Source organism: Canis lupus, chromosome X (assembly GCF_003254725.2).
Source record: "Canis lupus dingo isolate Sandy chromosome X, ASM325472v2, whole genome shotgun sequence".
Lineage (NCBI taxonomy): Eukaryota > Metazoa > Chordata > Mammalia > Carnivora > Canidae > Canis > Canis lupus.
In genome coordinates this window covers 32833962-32849314 of record NC_064281.1, presented here as the reverse complement: position 1 = coordinate 32849314, position 15353 = coordinate 32833962, and the positions used below count along the sequence as shown (strand labels likewise).

General features: G+C 39.2%; 1 protein-coding gene and 1 pseudogene across 11 annotated transcripts in view; one reads left to right on the top strand and one right to left on the bottom strand.

The window, feature by feature from the left end:
- The window catches only part of SYTL5 (synaptotagmin like 5), a 286474-nt gene that overhangs the window by 104508 nt on the left and 166613 nt on the right, over positions 1 to 15353 (bottom strand). For 10 of the 11 annotated variants that reach the window (XM_049107701.1, XM_049107699.1, XM_049107706.1 and 7 more), the window contains 3 exons: positions 8332 to 8447; positions 6849 to 6957; positions 3397 to 3531 (listed from right to left, as the gene is read on the bottom strand). In XM_049107701.1, coding sequence (XP_048963658.1) covers positions 3397 to 3531; positions 6849 to 6957; positions 8332 to 8447 — 360 coding nt within the window. The remainder of the gene's footprint in view (positions 1 to 3396; positions 3532 to 6848; positions 6958 to 8331; positions 8448 to 15353) is intronic. The other variant, XM_049107702.1, reaches the window with a different exon arrangement.
- On the top strand, positions 9672 to 10462 carry LOC112655070 (60S ribosomal protein L7a-like; annotated as a pseudogene).

The window sequence follows — 15353 nt, the reverse complement described above, 5'->3', positions numbered from 1 at the left end:
TTAGGGGACATTGTTGATGTCCTACCCAGATCCCCTCAGATCACTTGTACCATCTCTGCACGCCTATCTCTTGCTTCTGAGTGCTTGTCTGCTAATGACTTACACCCATGGTCTTCAGAGATTTGCCCTTTAGACTTGGAGCTAGGGGCCTAGATATGCTTTAAAGTGTGTTCCCCCTGGCCCCCCGGTAGAGTTGTCAAATAAAATACAGAATTCCCAGTTAAATTTGAACTTCTGATAAACAATGAATAATTTTTAGTATAAAAATATACTTATGTTTATATAGTATATAATGAAAATAATATTTCATGGGTGTCAACTTTTTAAAAAGCTGTTTATCTGAAATTCAGATTCACCTGGACATCCATCCTATATCTGTATTTACTAATCTGGAAACCCTATCCAGGGGAATCCACAGTCAATGACTAATTGGTATAGGAGTACAATAGTCCAGCTACTCAAAATGGAAAAATTCAGAGACACACTTTATTATCCAGAATCCTTTGCAGGATCAAGCTGAGTTCTCCAATTCAGACCTCATGTGAGATAGTACAATGCTTGGGTTCCTTATCTGCTTCTCTTACTCCTGTACTCCTTTCTCCTGGAATCATTGCATTAAGAAACCCCTCACTTATGATTCCTTGTCTGAGGGTTTGTTTCTGGGTGAGCATGACTCACAAATCATACGACACTGTCAATTCATCACAATGTAAAAGGGATTAGGTATCACTGCCCTGAAGAACATTCTGCTCATTAACTATAGCTTACATGCGTATTCTTTGGGGAAAAAAAAGTCTCCTCTACCTCACTTGTCAAGGCCCTAGAAACAGGTGAAGAACCAGCTGCCATGCTCTTCTGGAAGGCTGCTGGGCCTTGCCTAAGCCATTTGTACTTTTCCCTGCTTTCCAACTACTGAAAAGAAAGTCAACTAGGCATCTGGTAAAATATCATTTCCATTCTAGTTTGATAGGAGTTTTAAACAAGAATGCTCAAGGCCAGCTGCTCCAGGAAAAGGGCAGTGAACCATGAGGAAATATGCATTGTGGAGGAGACAGGGGAATTTCATTGCTAAGCTGGGTCAGGTACTAGACCAAAGAGACTGGGCTCTTAGAATCTCTTTAGGGAAATTTGCTGTTCCATATTCTAAAATGGGTTACAGAGGAGAATGAGGTTTTTCTTGCAAAATCTAAGGAGAACAGAAAATCTGCCAGTTTTACTACTTGGCTTGCAGAATTACTGCAGCCTCAAGCAAACAAAAAAGGAGCTAACGTCTTTGGTGATGAGAGTTAAGAAAAGATGGGCTACTTCCTGCCCAACTTTCCAAGGAATAATTTTGGGATGATGTAACTCATCTCACTGTGGCAGTCCATTAATGAGTCATCATTTTGATAAATGCTCATTCTAGGAAAAGAACATTTTGCTCTACTGATCTCCCAAACAGCTTTTTTTCCTCTTTCTTAATGGGAAAACATTGTTTTTGGCATGCTTGAACCAAAGCATCCCTGACTACTATCGTCTGATTTTCTATAAGCCATTTCAGGTACTTAAAATTTAAAAGATAAAGTCTGCTTTACCTCCTTTCAGTTTACAACAAGAACAAGAAAATCCTAGATTAATAAGCCAGTGTTTGGTGAAACATGTCCATATGGCTTTATAACTTAATGATTACTTATACCCCGCAGTAGATAACATATGAGAAATAAACCCAGGCAGATGGATTTTGGAAGAACAGCAAAAGCCCCGTGATACTGGAGACCATGCCCCTTATTCTTGTTAAGCAACCATAAGACTAATTAACTTAAAATGGAATTATCTGTTTGTTGGGTCAGGAGATTTTTTTTTAATGTTTTTTTTTAATTTTCTTTTTTTTAATTTTATTTACTTATGATAGTCATACAGAGAGAGAGGGGCAGAGACACAGGCGGAGGGAGAAGCAGGCTCCATGCACCAGGAGCCCGATGTGGGATTTGATCCCGGGTCTTGAGGATCAAGCCCTGGGCCAAAGGCAGGCGCCAAACCGCTGCGCCACCCAGGGATCCCTTAAAAATGTTTTAACAAGAATTCCATCTTTCTTCTTTTTATATGTATCGTCCCTGTTAAATGCTAGCCTGAAGTCTTTGCCAACATAGCTCATCCATGGAGTCCCCAAAAGGCTGAGCAAAAATGGCAACACTAAGCTAGTTGTTTATCATCTCTAAACAATTTGGAGCACTGAGAGTCAGGAGTTCAACAACCAAAAACAAAAATGAGATTTTTATATAAAGATTCTGTGGAACTTGGCATGGGGCTACCCCAACGTAAGTCAAAGGAAACTATCTCAAGGACAAAAGCAACCAAGGTTTTATTTTCTTATCACAAAGGAAATACATTTATTTTTTGAAAATTTGAAAAATACTGAATATAGTGATGATCTTTTGATAGTGGATGATAAATGATTTGTTTTCTGCTTCCTTATTTTCCTTATTTTTTTTCTGTGTGGTTTTACATAAAGTGTACTACTTTGCAGCAACGCTACAGAGAAAAAGGGAACGGGTATGGAGAGTCACCATGGGGGGTAAAATGAATAGTCAGGAGAGGGTCCTCTCTAGGGGAATTTGCTGTTTCATATTCTAAAATGAATTGCAGGAGAGAATTTGATTCTGCTTGCATAACCTGAGGAAGTGTTGCTACCTGGCTCTGCAGACTTACTGCAGCTCCAAGAAAACAAAAAGGAGTTAATGTTTGGACCAAGCAGTGAAACCTGTAGAGGTTTTTTCTCATCATGGTCTTTGGTAATACATTCAGCATGAAAATAAGCCTTGACTTACATCCCAACAGGATAAAGAAAGTCAAGTGTGATATGAAATGACTATGCTCTTGGCTACATTTCCTTCTTGCTTTTCTTGACAAGGTGATGACTCTGTGCATAGGAGATTTGCACTTGGCCCCATCGATAATGAGTTAGATGAGGTGGAACTAGAAAGAAGTGGAATTTATGGAAAATCTCTGGAGCAATTCAAGGGATGAAATTATTAATAATTTTTTAAAAAGCTGCAAGGAATATCTATAGTTCTTGGAGGTTTTTTTTTTTTTTCAGAAGCTTCAACAGAAAAAAAAAAGATCAAGAAATCAATGAGAAGTATTTCTTCTCTCTGTACCCCTCCATTTGAACTGTAGCCCTAAACCCCAAAACATCAAGTCTCAGCCCTATTGGTAACACAGATGATTCTGATAGCTGTAATTCCAGAAGGTTAAATGCCTTCCATTTCAGTTAAAAACTACCCTCCTGGCTTTTCATGTTATGTCAGGTGTTCTCCAAGAGGTAACACTTTACAGGTACCTAGAAGCAGTCTTTGAATGGAAATACATCAACTTTCTTCTCAGGCTATACCACTGCCCAATCTGTATGTGTCTTACCTGTCTAAACCAGGGACTGACTTTAAACTCCGAAAGTTCTGGCTGTCTAAGTCCAAGCTGTAGCTCCGCCCACTTTCAGTTTTCGTAGTTATGATTTCTCCTCTGGTTGCTGATCTGAACTTGCTAAGAAGAAATCTGAAATTATATGAATATGTATATACTTAAAAGTAACAGAAGAGAGAAAGCATTTTAAAATTTCATTTCAAGAATGCCATTTCTTAAAAAAAAATGAATACCATTTCTAGTATTTTCAACATTAAGTAATTCTTCAATAAAGTGGCCTCGGGGCTGAGAGGTTCTGGGGAGCTCCCAGTGCCTCTGCAGTAACTGTCAAGGGTGATGGTAGAGCAAGTTACAACATTCTCCTGCGGTCATACCACTTGCTGGCAAGCCAGGCCTCTGTCCCCTCTAGGAAGCAGATCATCAACTTTGGAACTCCCCACTGTCACCTGAGAATGGAGAAGCAGTGCCCAAATTGAGCCTATATGCAGGGATGCTAAGAACAGGGAGCCTGAGCTCACCTTGCTCAGAGAACGGAGCTAAAATGATCCCTGGGACAAACCAAGGTGGTCAGTTATTAGACTACAGCTCCATGAGAGCAGCAACTCTCCCCTACTTGTTTCCTGCCAGGTCCCCTAAGCCTACAGTGAAGCCTAGCATATATTAGAACCCAATCAATTCTTGTGGAATAAATGACTAGATCCATGTGGTGGACGCCATCTTTCTATCTTCTGTGACAATTCTCCCTGTGGGAGTGAAGTTTGAACAATGAAGTGTATCATGTAGGAGGAAATCTGACTACATTCCCATTTTACTAAATTATTTAGAACTTGAGCAAAAATAGCTTTTCAGGAACTGAGACCTGAGTCATGATCCAGGCTACTGAATGTCCAAGGCATGGAGGTTTCCAAATATACCTTAACAGAGAACCAAAGCCATATTCTTTTTTGTGATAGCATTGGGAGAAACCAGTTCATTTACCTCATATGCTAGTTTTCTAGGTGGGAGGGGGGTAGGATATATTCCAAAGGTACTGGGACAATCTTAATAGAAGTTGCTAAGATGTCTGTTTCAAAGATATATGAAGAGTGTCTTGTCAAAGTGTCAGAAGCTTCCATCTAACCAGAAAATTACAGTTTTTGGTGAGAACAGCATTTAATATAATGTCAATCTGTGCTGCTCTGAGAACCCCCTTGTACACGGCCCATACTTCAACATCCATACTTCAACTTTTACTTCCTCTATGTGGCATCACTCTTCCCCATCTTTTGCTATTCCAAACCCCTGCCCATCTTTCAATGTCCTTATCTAGTCATGTTTACAATTTTTTTGAAGATTTTATTTATTTATTCATGAGAGACACAGAGAGAGAGGCAAAGACATAGGAAGAGGGAGAAACAGGCTCCCTGATGGGGGACTCGATCCTGGGATCCGGAATCACCATCTGAGCTGAAGGCAGATGCTCAACAGCTGAGCCACCCAGGTGCCCTCACACTTTGATGTCTTTCCCCATGGTCCCTGAGACCTCCTAATATTGATGGTCTAAGCCCCTTATTTAATAATTACTTCATTATTTATTGCCTGATGATATTCCTTGTAGTTAATTAATACCTTGTATTAGTTCAGAAAGCGTTTCAGGTAGCTCATATTGTCATCTTACACTTTCCTAAAATTCTTCTATACATATTAACTCTTCAGGTCTGCACCTTTTCCACCCAACTAGCAGTTACATTCCTTGAAAATGGAGCTGTCAGACCTCAGTTTTGAGTTCCCACAAGGCTCATTCCAGCAGTATGACTGTTTTCAATTCGGAGGTATACAATTTATTGTCTCTCAGATCCAAGTTCATCATTCTGTAGCCTACGCAGTGAAGCCTGGGCTAGGGTCTGCACACTACAGCTCCCACAAGCACTGGTGGGCCCAGAGTTACTTGTTCAATCAAGCCAATGATTGTTTTCGACGAGCCAGGCACCATGCTGGAGGCTGTAGCACAAAAAGAAAAAACAAAAAACCCACCAAAACCAAGCAAACAAAAAAACCCAAAAAACCAAAACGAAAAACCAAAAGCCACAGGTCCAGCATTAAGGGAGCTCACAATTAAGTGTATGCTGGGGCTGGGGAGTTGTGAGGTGGTGTCAGACTACAATGTAATGAGTGATACACAGGCACAAGGCATTGTGGGAGCTCTGAAGGGTGACAAATGGGTTTAACCTGGAAGGACCAAGACATGGGACGTATGGTCACTTGAGGCCAATGTAAGTCTCTCTCACATTTATCTCTGCTAATTAATGAAGACATGGTTAGTCACGAGTGTCTGAGATACAGGACATTTAGGTTTCATTCCTACTCACAGTTCAAGAGTCTAAAAACAAAAGCACAACAGAACAAAAATAGACTTTCTCTAGGGCCTGATAAAGGCTCAGATGCTAGCAGTCTCTCAAACTGTTTTCTGCTGAGAGAACAAAGCCACGCTATCCAGAAAGAATCATCAAGTGACTTGGTGGATATTAGAACCCCCACTACCTAAGCTACAAAACAGACCAATGGTGGTCTGAGAAACGAAGACCTGCAAAATGCTGATCTGGGAAGCAGAAGTTGGCCTTTTGGTTCTTTCAACCTGTATTTTAGGGGCCTCTTTTCTCCCCCGAGGAAGCCCTGATACCCCCAGTTTCCTAGGTCCCCCCCCCCCGAATCTTGTTTCCCCATGTTCTTCCCATTTTTATTCTTTGTACTTGAGACATACATTTTCTGAATTAAGTTACTGAGGGAGCCAAATGTGGTTTCTCCCTTAAGGGGGCCCACATTTTCAACACAGGACATTATGTTTTAAGCCCAATTAATAAATCTTTCATTTGGATATTTCATATATCAGCACTAAAGTTGTGAGGGGGTGGTGACAATCTACAACAAAGCCAGTTGTCACCTCTTTATAGACAAGACTAGCCCTGATATGGAACCTTCTGCCCAGAAGCAATGAGAACCACTCAGTGCGAAACCAGATATGTCAAATGAAATAAAAACTTTTACATGTTCAGGTCCAAGGGGACCTTTAATTATCTGAGAAGTAAGTAAAATTGCATTTCCTGAGGGGAATGATAGGAGAATGTTGCCTTGGTCAGTATGTTGACCTTCTGTAGGCCACTGAAGTGACATCAAACTTGAAAAACTAAGGAGTCTTGGGGTGCCTGGGTGACTCAGTCAGTTAAGCATCTGCTTCGGCTCAGGTCATGATCCTGGGGTCCTGGGACTGAGCCCCGCATCAGGCTCCCTGCTCAGTGGGGAGTCTGCTTCTCCTTCTCCCTCTGCCCTTCCTGTTTGTGTTTTCTCTCTCTCTCTCATGAATAAAGTCTTTTTTTTAAAAAAAAAAAAAAAGAAAGAAAAACTAAGAAGTCTTTATTTCACAGGATTCTGGAATACAGATCAACTATTCCCTTGGAAAAGATGTGTCTTACCCCTTTCTCCTGGGTCCATCATGACCGGCCTTTTGTCCTGCAGAAGGTGAAGTGTCTGCCTTTTCTGGGTCCTGGCGGGGTTGCTCTTGACCTTGTTTTTCTTCAGTTCCTCATTAAAAACAATCAGAAGACAAATTTACATGCAAAATGGCCAGAAATTAGAGCAATTTTCTATTCTTCATTCACTTTCCTACGTTAGCACAGGACAAAGAAGTCTATAGTAATTGGCAATGACATTCCCATCCCGTCTCCTAGTCACACAGTTATTTCTAATCTGCTGAGTGTTGCGGAGTTAAATGAAGATGAAGATCAGGACTCATCTGTGGGAGGTTTGCTGAGATAAGCTTTCTAGGGATGACTACAATGGAGGAAGGGTACATCATCCCTCTACAGATATTTTTAGGGCAGAGAAGCCTGGGTTCATGAGAACTCAAAATCCCAAGAGACAGGATTATAGAAACAATACCTGATTTCTGAGCACATAAACTAGATTTCCTGAGGGTGAGCAGCTGTGTATATACTTCATGACTTGAGGGAGTCTATGTTCTGAAAAGTACTGAGACTTAAATGGGGAAAGCAACCAGAACTAACTTCTTAATTCTAACTCTACTCATTCTGTCCCCCAGGAGCATCAGACCTGATCTTACCCATGTGGGAAAGCCCTTCCTTGCTAGTATTCCTATTTGTCTCCCGACATGGCAGAGAAGACAACTTAAAACAGGCCAGAAGATACCTGCTCCACCTTTACTACACCATACGTGAGAAATATGCTCCTAAACACAAATTTCAATCAACATTTAACCAACTAAACTGTAGTTTGAATGCAGAGAATACATTCCCAAGGTTGAGTTAGCTGCATTTGGTGACAGTATAATTCTTCATTAAGTGAAAGGGTCCTGAGCATTTCGGGCCATTTAGCATCCTGGCTCCTGCTCACTAAATGCTGTTCATTCCACAGTCATTGCAACACCCAGAAATGCTCCCTTACATTTCTAAATGCTCCCCTGGCTTGAGGGAGAAGGGCATGATACACATCACCTCTTGGTTGAGAACGAACCACTCGATTAGTAAAAGAAACAACATTTAAAAGCAATTTTACTGAAATACATCATGTTGAAAAATCAAGGATTGCTTTCACAATGTGAATCATCTAATTCATCTGTTTCATATTACTTTCTTAAATGTTTGGTAAAATACTGGAAGTGCACTCAGGAAAACAACTATCTGTGATGAAGATAAATGCCTCTTTTGAAAATCTCAGTGTGTCAGATATATGGAAAAAGCACTGTGGATTTTATTTTCTACTGACTTCCTCTTCATTTGTATAAATTGCAGATTTAGATTTCATGCTACTGAGCTTTGAAATGATCTAAGGGATTCAGAAAATTCAACTATGTTTATCTGCAACATATACAGGAAAATTATGTAGGCCACCAAAATGAAGATTAAAACAGTTTTGAAACCAAATAATTGCTTTAATTACCTGTACTTCTTCTTAAGATGGACTGTCGGACTACATCAGTGCCCAGAACATTGACTTGCTTGAAACGCTTTGCCTTTTCTTCAAAGAACCATTCACCAGTTACAATCCTTAGCTGTCTACTCAAGAAAAAGGGGAGAGCATTGACATCCAGTTATTTAGCCAAATAATTAACTGTCAAAAATCCCTAATTGAGTAAAAAATAGCCAGTCATTTACAGAGTCTATCTCAATGCCTAGAGTATTTTATGGTGATTATAATGGCTCCTATTACTTAAATATATACTATACATCAGTTACTTGCTAATTGCTCTTCATACTTCATATATTTTTATCCACATAACAATCCTTTATAAACATCATTATCCTCTTTTTATAGATGAGGAAATTGTCACTTAGAGCAATAAAATGACATGTTTTATATCACATAGCTGATAAGTAATAGAGCCAGGATCCCATCCCAAGCACTCTGGTCTAGGGCTCAAGTTCTTAACCACTGCATTAGTCGGCAAATACTCTTCAGTGGAGACAACAGGGAATGAGTGAAGGTTCTAAGTTACAAGGGGGCCACAATTAGACTCTGTTTTAGAATGATACCTTGATGTAATATGATGACTGGCTTAGGGTGAAGAGCAAATGGATCAAAGAGACAGGTTGGCCATGGCAGTAGTCCAGGAGAGAGATGACAAGACCCATGCTGGAACAATGGCAAGACTGACAGAAATGAGGAGATAAATTAAAAATGTAGGTAGCAGAAGGGTCTGCCTGGATCTCGTAATCAACTGGATGTTGAAGGTGGAAAAGGATCTTTGAACAACCATGCTCATTTTTAAAAGCCCTGCCTGCAATGATTACACAAACTCTATATCCCAGTTGTACAGGCCTATTTACCCTTCTCTGAACATGGCTTATAGATGTGTTGGTACAAAAATGTTCAACTACTCCCGTCTAAACACTTCTAGAGAGGATTGTAATAGGAAAGAGATTGGAAAGTAGGATTGTGTCATACAGTGGAAATCTTCGAATACCATGCTAAGAAGTTGGAATGAACTCTCAATTTTTCTAAAGCTCAGGTTGGATCATATAATCTCCGGAGCATCATATGGACAAAGGAGAAACTAGAGGCAGGCCAATTAGGAAGTTATTGCAATAGATTTAATAGGAAATGATTAAGATGTTTATCAGTGGTGGGAGCAAGGAGTGAAAAGAAAGATATAGATTCTTGGGCCACTGAGTATCAGCAAGATTAGTGATAAGTCAGACATGGTGGCTGAAGAAAAGCAGCTGAGAGTCAACTAGAGATTTCTAGCCCTAAGAATCATAAATGTCTCTCTCCTCCAGCAACCCAAGATGTCAAAAGGAAAGAAGGCAAAGGGGAAGAAGGTGGCCCTGGCTCTTGCTGTCATGAAGAAGCAGGAGGCCAAGAAGGTGGTCAATCCCCTGTTCAATTAAAGGCCCAAGAATTTTGGCATGGGACAGGGCGTCCAGCCCAAAAGAGACCTTACCCGATTTGTCAAATGGCCCTGCTACATCCAGCTACAGCAGCAAAGGGCTATTCTCTATAAACATTTAAAAGTGCCTCCCATGATTAACCAGTTCACCCAGGCCTTGGACTGCCAAGTAGCTACTCAACTGCTTAAGCTGGCCCACAAGTACAGACCAGAGATAAAGCAAGAGAAAAAACAGAGATTATTGGCCCAGGCTGAGAAGAAAGCTATGGGTAAAGGAGATGTCCCCACTAAGAGGCTGTCTGTCTTTTGAGCTGGGGTTAACACTCTCACCACCTTGGTGAAAAACAAGAAGGGTCAGGTGGTAGTGATTGCACATGATGTGGATCCCATTGAGCTGGCTGTCTTCCTTGTGTCATAAAATGGGGGTGCCCTACTGCATTATTAAGGAGAAAGATCAGGCTGAGGTGTCTGGTCCATAGGAAGACCTGTACCACTGTCACCTTCACACAGGTTAACTCAGGAGCTCTGACAAAGCTGGTAGAAGCCATCAGGGCCAATGACAATGACAGATATGATGAGATATGCCACCACTGGGGAGGCAACATCCTGAGTCCAAAGTCGGTGGCTCACATCACCAAGCTGGAAAAGGCAAAGACTAAAGAACTGGCCACCAAACTGGGCTGATTAGATGCTGTTGAGTTTTATGTACATAAAATAAAAAGTTCTCTTTCAGCTAATGTCAAAAAAAAAAGAATCATATACATGTGACTCAGTAACTAAGTGGATTTAGAAATTAATAATTGGATCCTAAATTTAAAAAAAAACCACCCCAGAAAAATATGTCAATATGTTCCCCACCAGCAATTACTCTGAAATGCTGCTTCTAAATATAAAAGACAAAATTAAATTATATATGAAACACAGTTTCACTATTGGAAAAAAAAGTGAAATTGTTACCCTTGGAGAAAATTACCAAAAGGAAAAACTAGAGCATATACATCTCAGATTTACTCTCAAGTGGCTAGTCTGTTGAGAAGCAAGGCCTACTGCATTAGCTACAAACTATATACTATATATTTGCAGAATATATCAAATCTAAGAAGATCTAATCTATCAAAATAAAATGCTTGAATAGGTTAAATTATTTCTGGATACATCTCAAGCACTCCATAGACTTATATATCATTACTTCTGTTGGAAATAGAGATGGTAATTGTGTTATTCTGAATTCTCAAGATGTCCCTTCATGGTCCCTGTACCTTTGTTCGTCAGTCAGCCAAATGCTTGGTACTGCCATGATTGAATTCTGCTAATGGAATTAAAGTTGCTAATCAGCTGACCTTAAAATAGGGAGATTGTCTTAGATGATCTAGGTGGACACCCAAAGTAATCACAGAGCCCTTAAAAAACAGGAAGAGGAGGAGGAAGTCAGACCTGTGATGCTGCAATGCTACCAAACCAGAAGTAAGATTCCAAATGTGAGAAAGATCTGATGCACTAAGATGGCTCTGAGACGTAGACATCAACATGCAAGGTCCAGAGAGAGAGGATTCTTGGAGCTAAGGCTGGCTCTTAGCTAACAGCAAACAAGAAAACAGAACTCTCATTCCTACAGCCATAAGGAATCAGATTCTGCCTACCAAAGTGAGCTTGGAAGCCAAATCTTTCCAAAGCCTTCCAACAGGAGCTCAGCCAGCCAATACTTTGATTTCAGTCTTGTGAACCTTGAGTAGAGAAACCAAGCCATCCCATATTTCTGAGCTACAGAACAGGGAGATAATATATTTGCACTGTTTTAAGCTGCCAAATTTGTTATGAGAGCAATAGAAAAGTAAAACAATAATTAAACATAGAAATATATTTGTTCTAATATTCAACTCAGGAAATGACTTGCACAGGTTGTGAGAAAATAAATACAGAAAACTCATAAGACCAATAGGGCAGAGGTCGGCAAACAATACTGTGTGGGCAAAATTCATCCCCTCATTACATGTTTTGTATGGTCTAGGAGCTAGAAATAGTTTTTATATTTTTTATTGGTTGGAAAAAGTCAAAAGAAGAGTATTTTGGGACATATGAAAATTATATTCAAAATTCAGTGTCCATAATTAAAGTTTAATTGGAATACAACCATACTCATTTGCTTATGTATTGTCTCTGGCTGCTTTTCTATGTTATAGTAAAGTTGCAAAGTTGAGTATCTTTAGCAGAGACCACATGGCTTTCAAAGCCTACAATATTTACTCTCTGGAATTTTTGTTTTGAAAAATTTGCCAACCTCGGCAGTAGGAAAGAGTTTACATAAAAAGAAAGAACAAGGGAAATAATACAGATCAGCAATTGAAAACAACCCAATAGTGGCATACCTACATCTCACTTCTGGGTTTTTTTTTTTTTAACGTTCTTGGAATATGGGGGAGGTGGGTAGCACATCAACAGTAGTTTTACATGGGGCAGGGGAAAATGGGACAGCACCAGTCTACATGACCCAGGAAATGGTTTTCCATATCCTCTTTACCATATATGTCTAGAGCTGCTGCCAACACCTAACACAAATAAGATCTTCCCAGTATTGTTAGTCATTACTTCCTGCTATCCTTATAAAAACAGTAAGTATAATCCTTGTATTTGCTCAACTCAGATGTGCACTGGAGTCTTCCTTTCAGAGCTCTACAACATAAGAACAATCTCTTGGTATCATGCCTTTGCCAGGTTCTCTGGACCTGGGGGTAGATGGGAGTCTTGCTGGAAGAATGGCAAACTAATACCTAGTGAGTGTATACTACATAACAAGGAATGTGCTAGGCACTTAATATATATCTCTAATCCTCACTCTAAGCTATGAAGTAGTTATTATTATCATTATTCTCTTTCAGAGGGGGAAGCCAAAGCTCATGAAGGTTAAATAACTTGCCAAAGGCATACAGGTATTAGGACAGAAACAGGATTTATACTGAAAGCTCATACCCTTTACATGTGGCTAAACTGCCAGAAAAAAAATTCGCAGCTGTCAGCAATGACAAAACTTTAAGTAAGGATGAAAACTGATAGAAGTGAAGGAATGATACAGAGCATTCCATCTGATGGGCTATGATTGTGCACATGTGTGCAGGCACACCTCCACACATGCACACTGCATGCAGAGTGATAGGAATTAAGGAGAGGGCAAAAGAGTAAAGAAAATAAACATGAACCCCAAAGATACAAATGCAATGAAACGCTGGGACACCTGCATCCCGATGTTTATAGCAGCAATGGCCACGATAGCCAAACTGTGGAAGGAGCCTCGGTGTCCAACGAAAGATGAATGGATAAAGAAGATGTGGTTTATGTATACAATGGAATATTCCTCAGCCATTAGAAATGACAAATACCCACCATTTGCTTCAACGTGGATGGAACTGGAGGGTATTATGCTGAGTGAAGTAAGTCAGTCGGAGAAGGACAGACATTATATGTTCTCATTCATTTGGGGAATATAAATAATAGTGAAAGGGAATATAAGGGAAGGGAGAAGAAATGTGTGGGAAATATCAGAAAGGGAGACAGAACGTAAAGACTGCTAACTCTGGGAAACGAACTAGGGGTGGTAGAAGGGAGGAGGGCGGGGGGTGGGAGTGAATGGGTGACGGGCACTGGGGGGTTATTCTGTATGTTAGTAAATTGAACACCAATAAAAAATAAATTAAATAAATAAATAAATAAATAAATAAATAAATAAGAAAATAAACATGAAAAAAAAAGAAAATAAACACGATACCCACTGTGACATTTGTATCCTTCTCTGTCATATAAATCTAATATTTGAAAAATACAAGGCTTGGAATATATTCAGTATTTCCTCTAGCTCATACTCTGAAGAATGAGTTTGAAATGAAGTCAGTTACCCTCATTATTTTTCATTAATGATTATTTAGTATCCAGAGTTTTCTAGGCCCTAATATGTTTTTAAGGTCTAACTCTTGGCATTTCTAACTTTCAGATGGAAGCTTATTTAAATGGAAAGTCAAATTCCCCTTAGATCTGTAGAGGGAAAATAGGTAATCTTACCCCAAGGGAAAAAAAAAAAAGAATATAACATTCGTTTCCTAGTTATCTGCTATTAGCTGCTGGAGAGATCAGAGATAAGCCATTTTTATTAGATATGCTGAGATAAGACAGGAATTTCTTATTATTCATAAGGAAACTAATCAGAATTATTTACGTGGGCAGCCTGGGTGCCTGAGCGGTTTAGCACCGCCTTCCACCGAGGGCGTGATCCTGGAGACCCCGGATCAAGTCCCACATTGGGCTCCCTGCATGGAGCCTGCTTCTCCCTCTGCCTGTGTCTCTGCCTCTCTCTCTCTCTGTCTCTCATGAATAAATAAATAAATAAATTTTTTAAAAAAGAATTTACAAATTTACTCATTACACGTAAAATATTTATTGCATTCCTACTACATGTTAGGCCTTCTGCTAAGGCTAAGAGTAAAGATGTCAATAATACAAACAAGGACCCCGGCCTTACAGAGATGATGGTCTATATTCCTCTCTTCCTTTCCAAACACAAAAACTGAAAAAGAAATCCCTAGACACATTAGGGTAAAACTGCAGAACCCTCTGTTAAAAGAGAACATCTTACAAGTTGGTAGAAAGGGTAAATCTCCCCAAATTACATACAAAGGAATGACAATTAGAATGATTTCAATAGTAATAATGAATGAATGAATAGTAATAATGAAATCTGGAATCCATCCAGTCAATGATATCTTCAAAGCTCTGAGAGAAAATAACTTTCAACCTAAAATTGTATGTACAAAAAAAAAAAAATACTGCTCAGGAATGAGGATGACATAAAAAAAATTTTCAGCACTGAAATGATTTATTGTCAACAGAGTTTCACTAGAAGAACTTCTAAAGATTGTACTTGAAGAAGAGGTAAAAGAGATCTCAATTTTAAAAAGAAATGATGATAAATGAAATTAGTAAAATATGTGGATAGATCTAAGCAAACACTGATGTCTAAACAAAAATTATAGTATCTAATTATTGAATAAAAAAATAATATATGTCTAGACCACCTGGGTGGCTCAGTGGTTGAGTGTCTGCCTTTGGCTCAGGCCATGATCTCAGGGTCCTGGGATCGAGTCCTGCATCAACCTCCCCACAGGGAGCCCGCTTCTCCCTCTGCCTATATCTCTGCCTCTCTCTCTCTGTGTCTCTCACGAATAAATAAACAAAATCTTTTTTAAAATCAGATATGGCTAAACAACTCAACAACAACAAAACCCCAAAAGCAAACAAAAAGATATGGCTAAAACAGAACAAAAAGTATAAATAATCCAGGAAGAAGATATATGAAGTTACAGAATATCAAGTTCCTTTTATTAATGAGAAGAAAAGTAAAACTATTGATTCATAAAGTTAAATATGAATGTTGTGATTTATAGGATAACCACTGAAAATTAAAAGTCATATATATCTGTAGTATTAGAAAATATAAAATGGAATGAGAAAAATATACTTCAATCAATCTGTAGAAAATATAAATAAAAGCCAATAAAATATATGGATATTACATAAAAGCAAATATTAC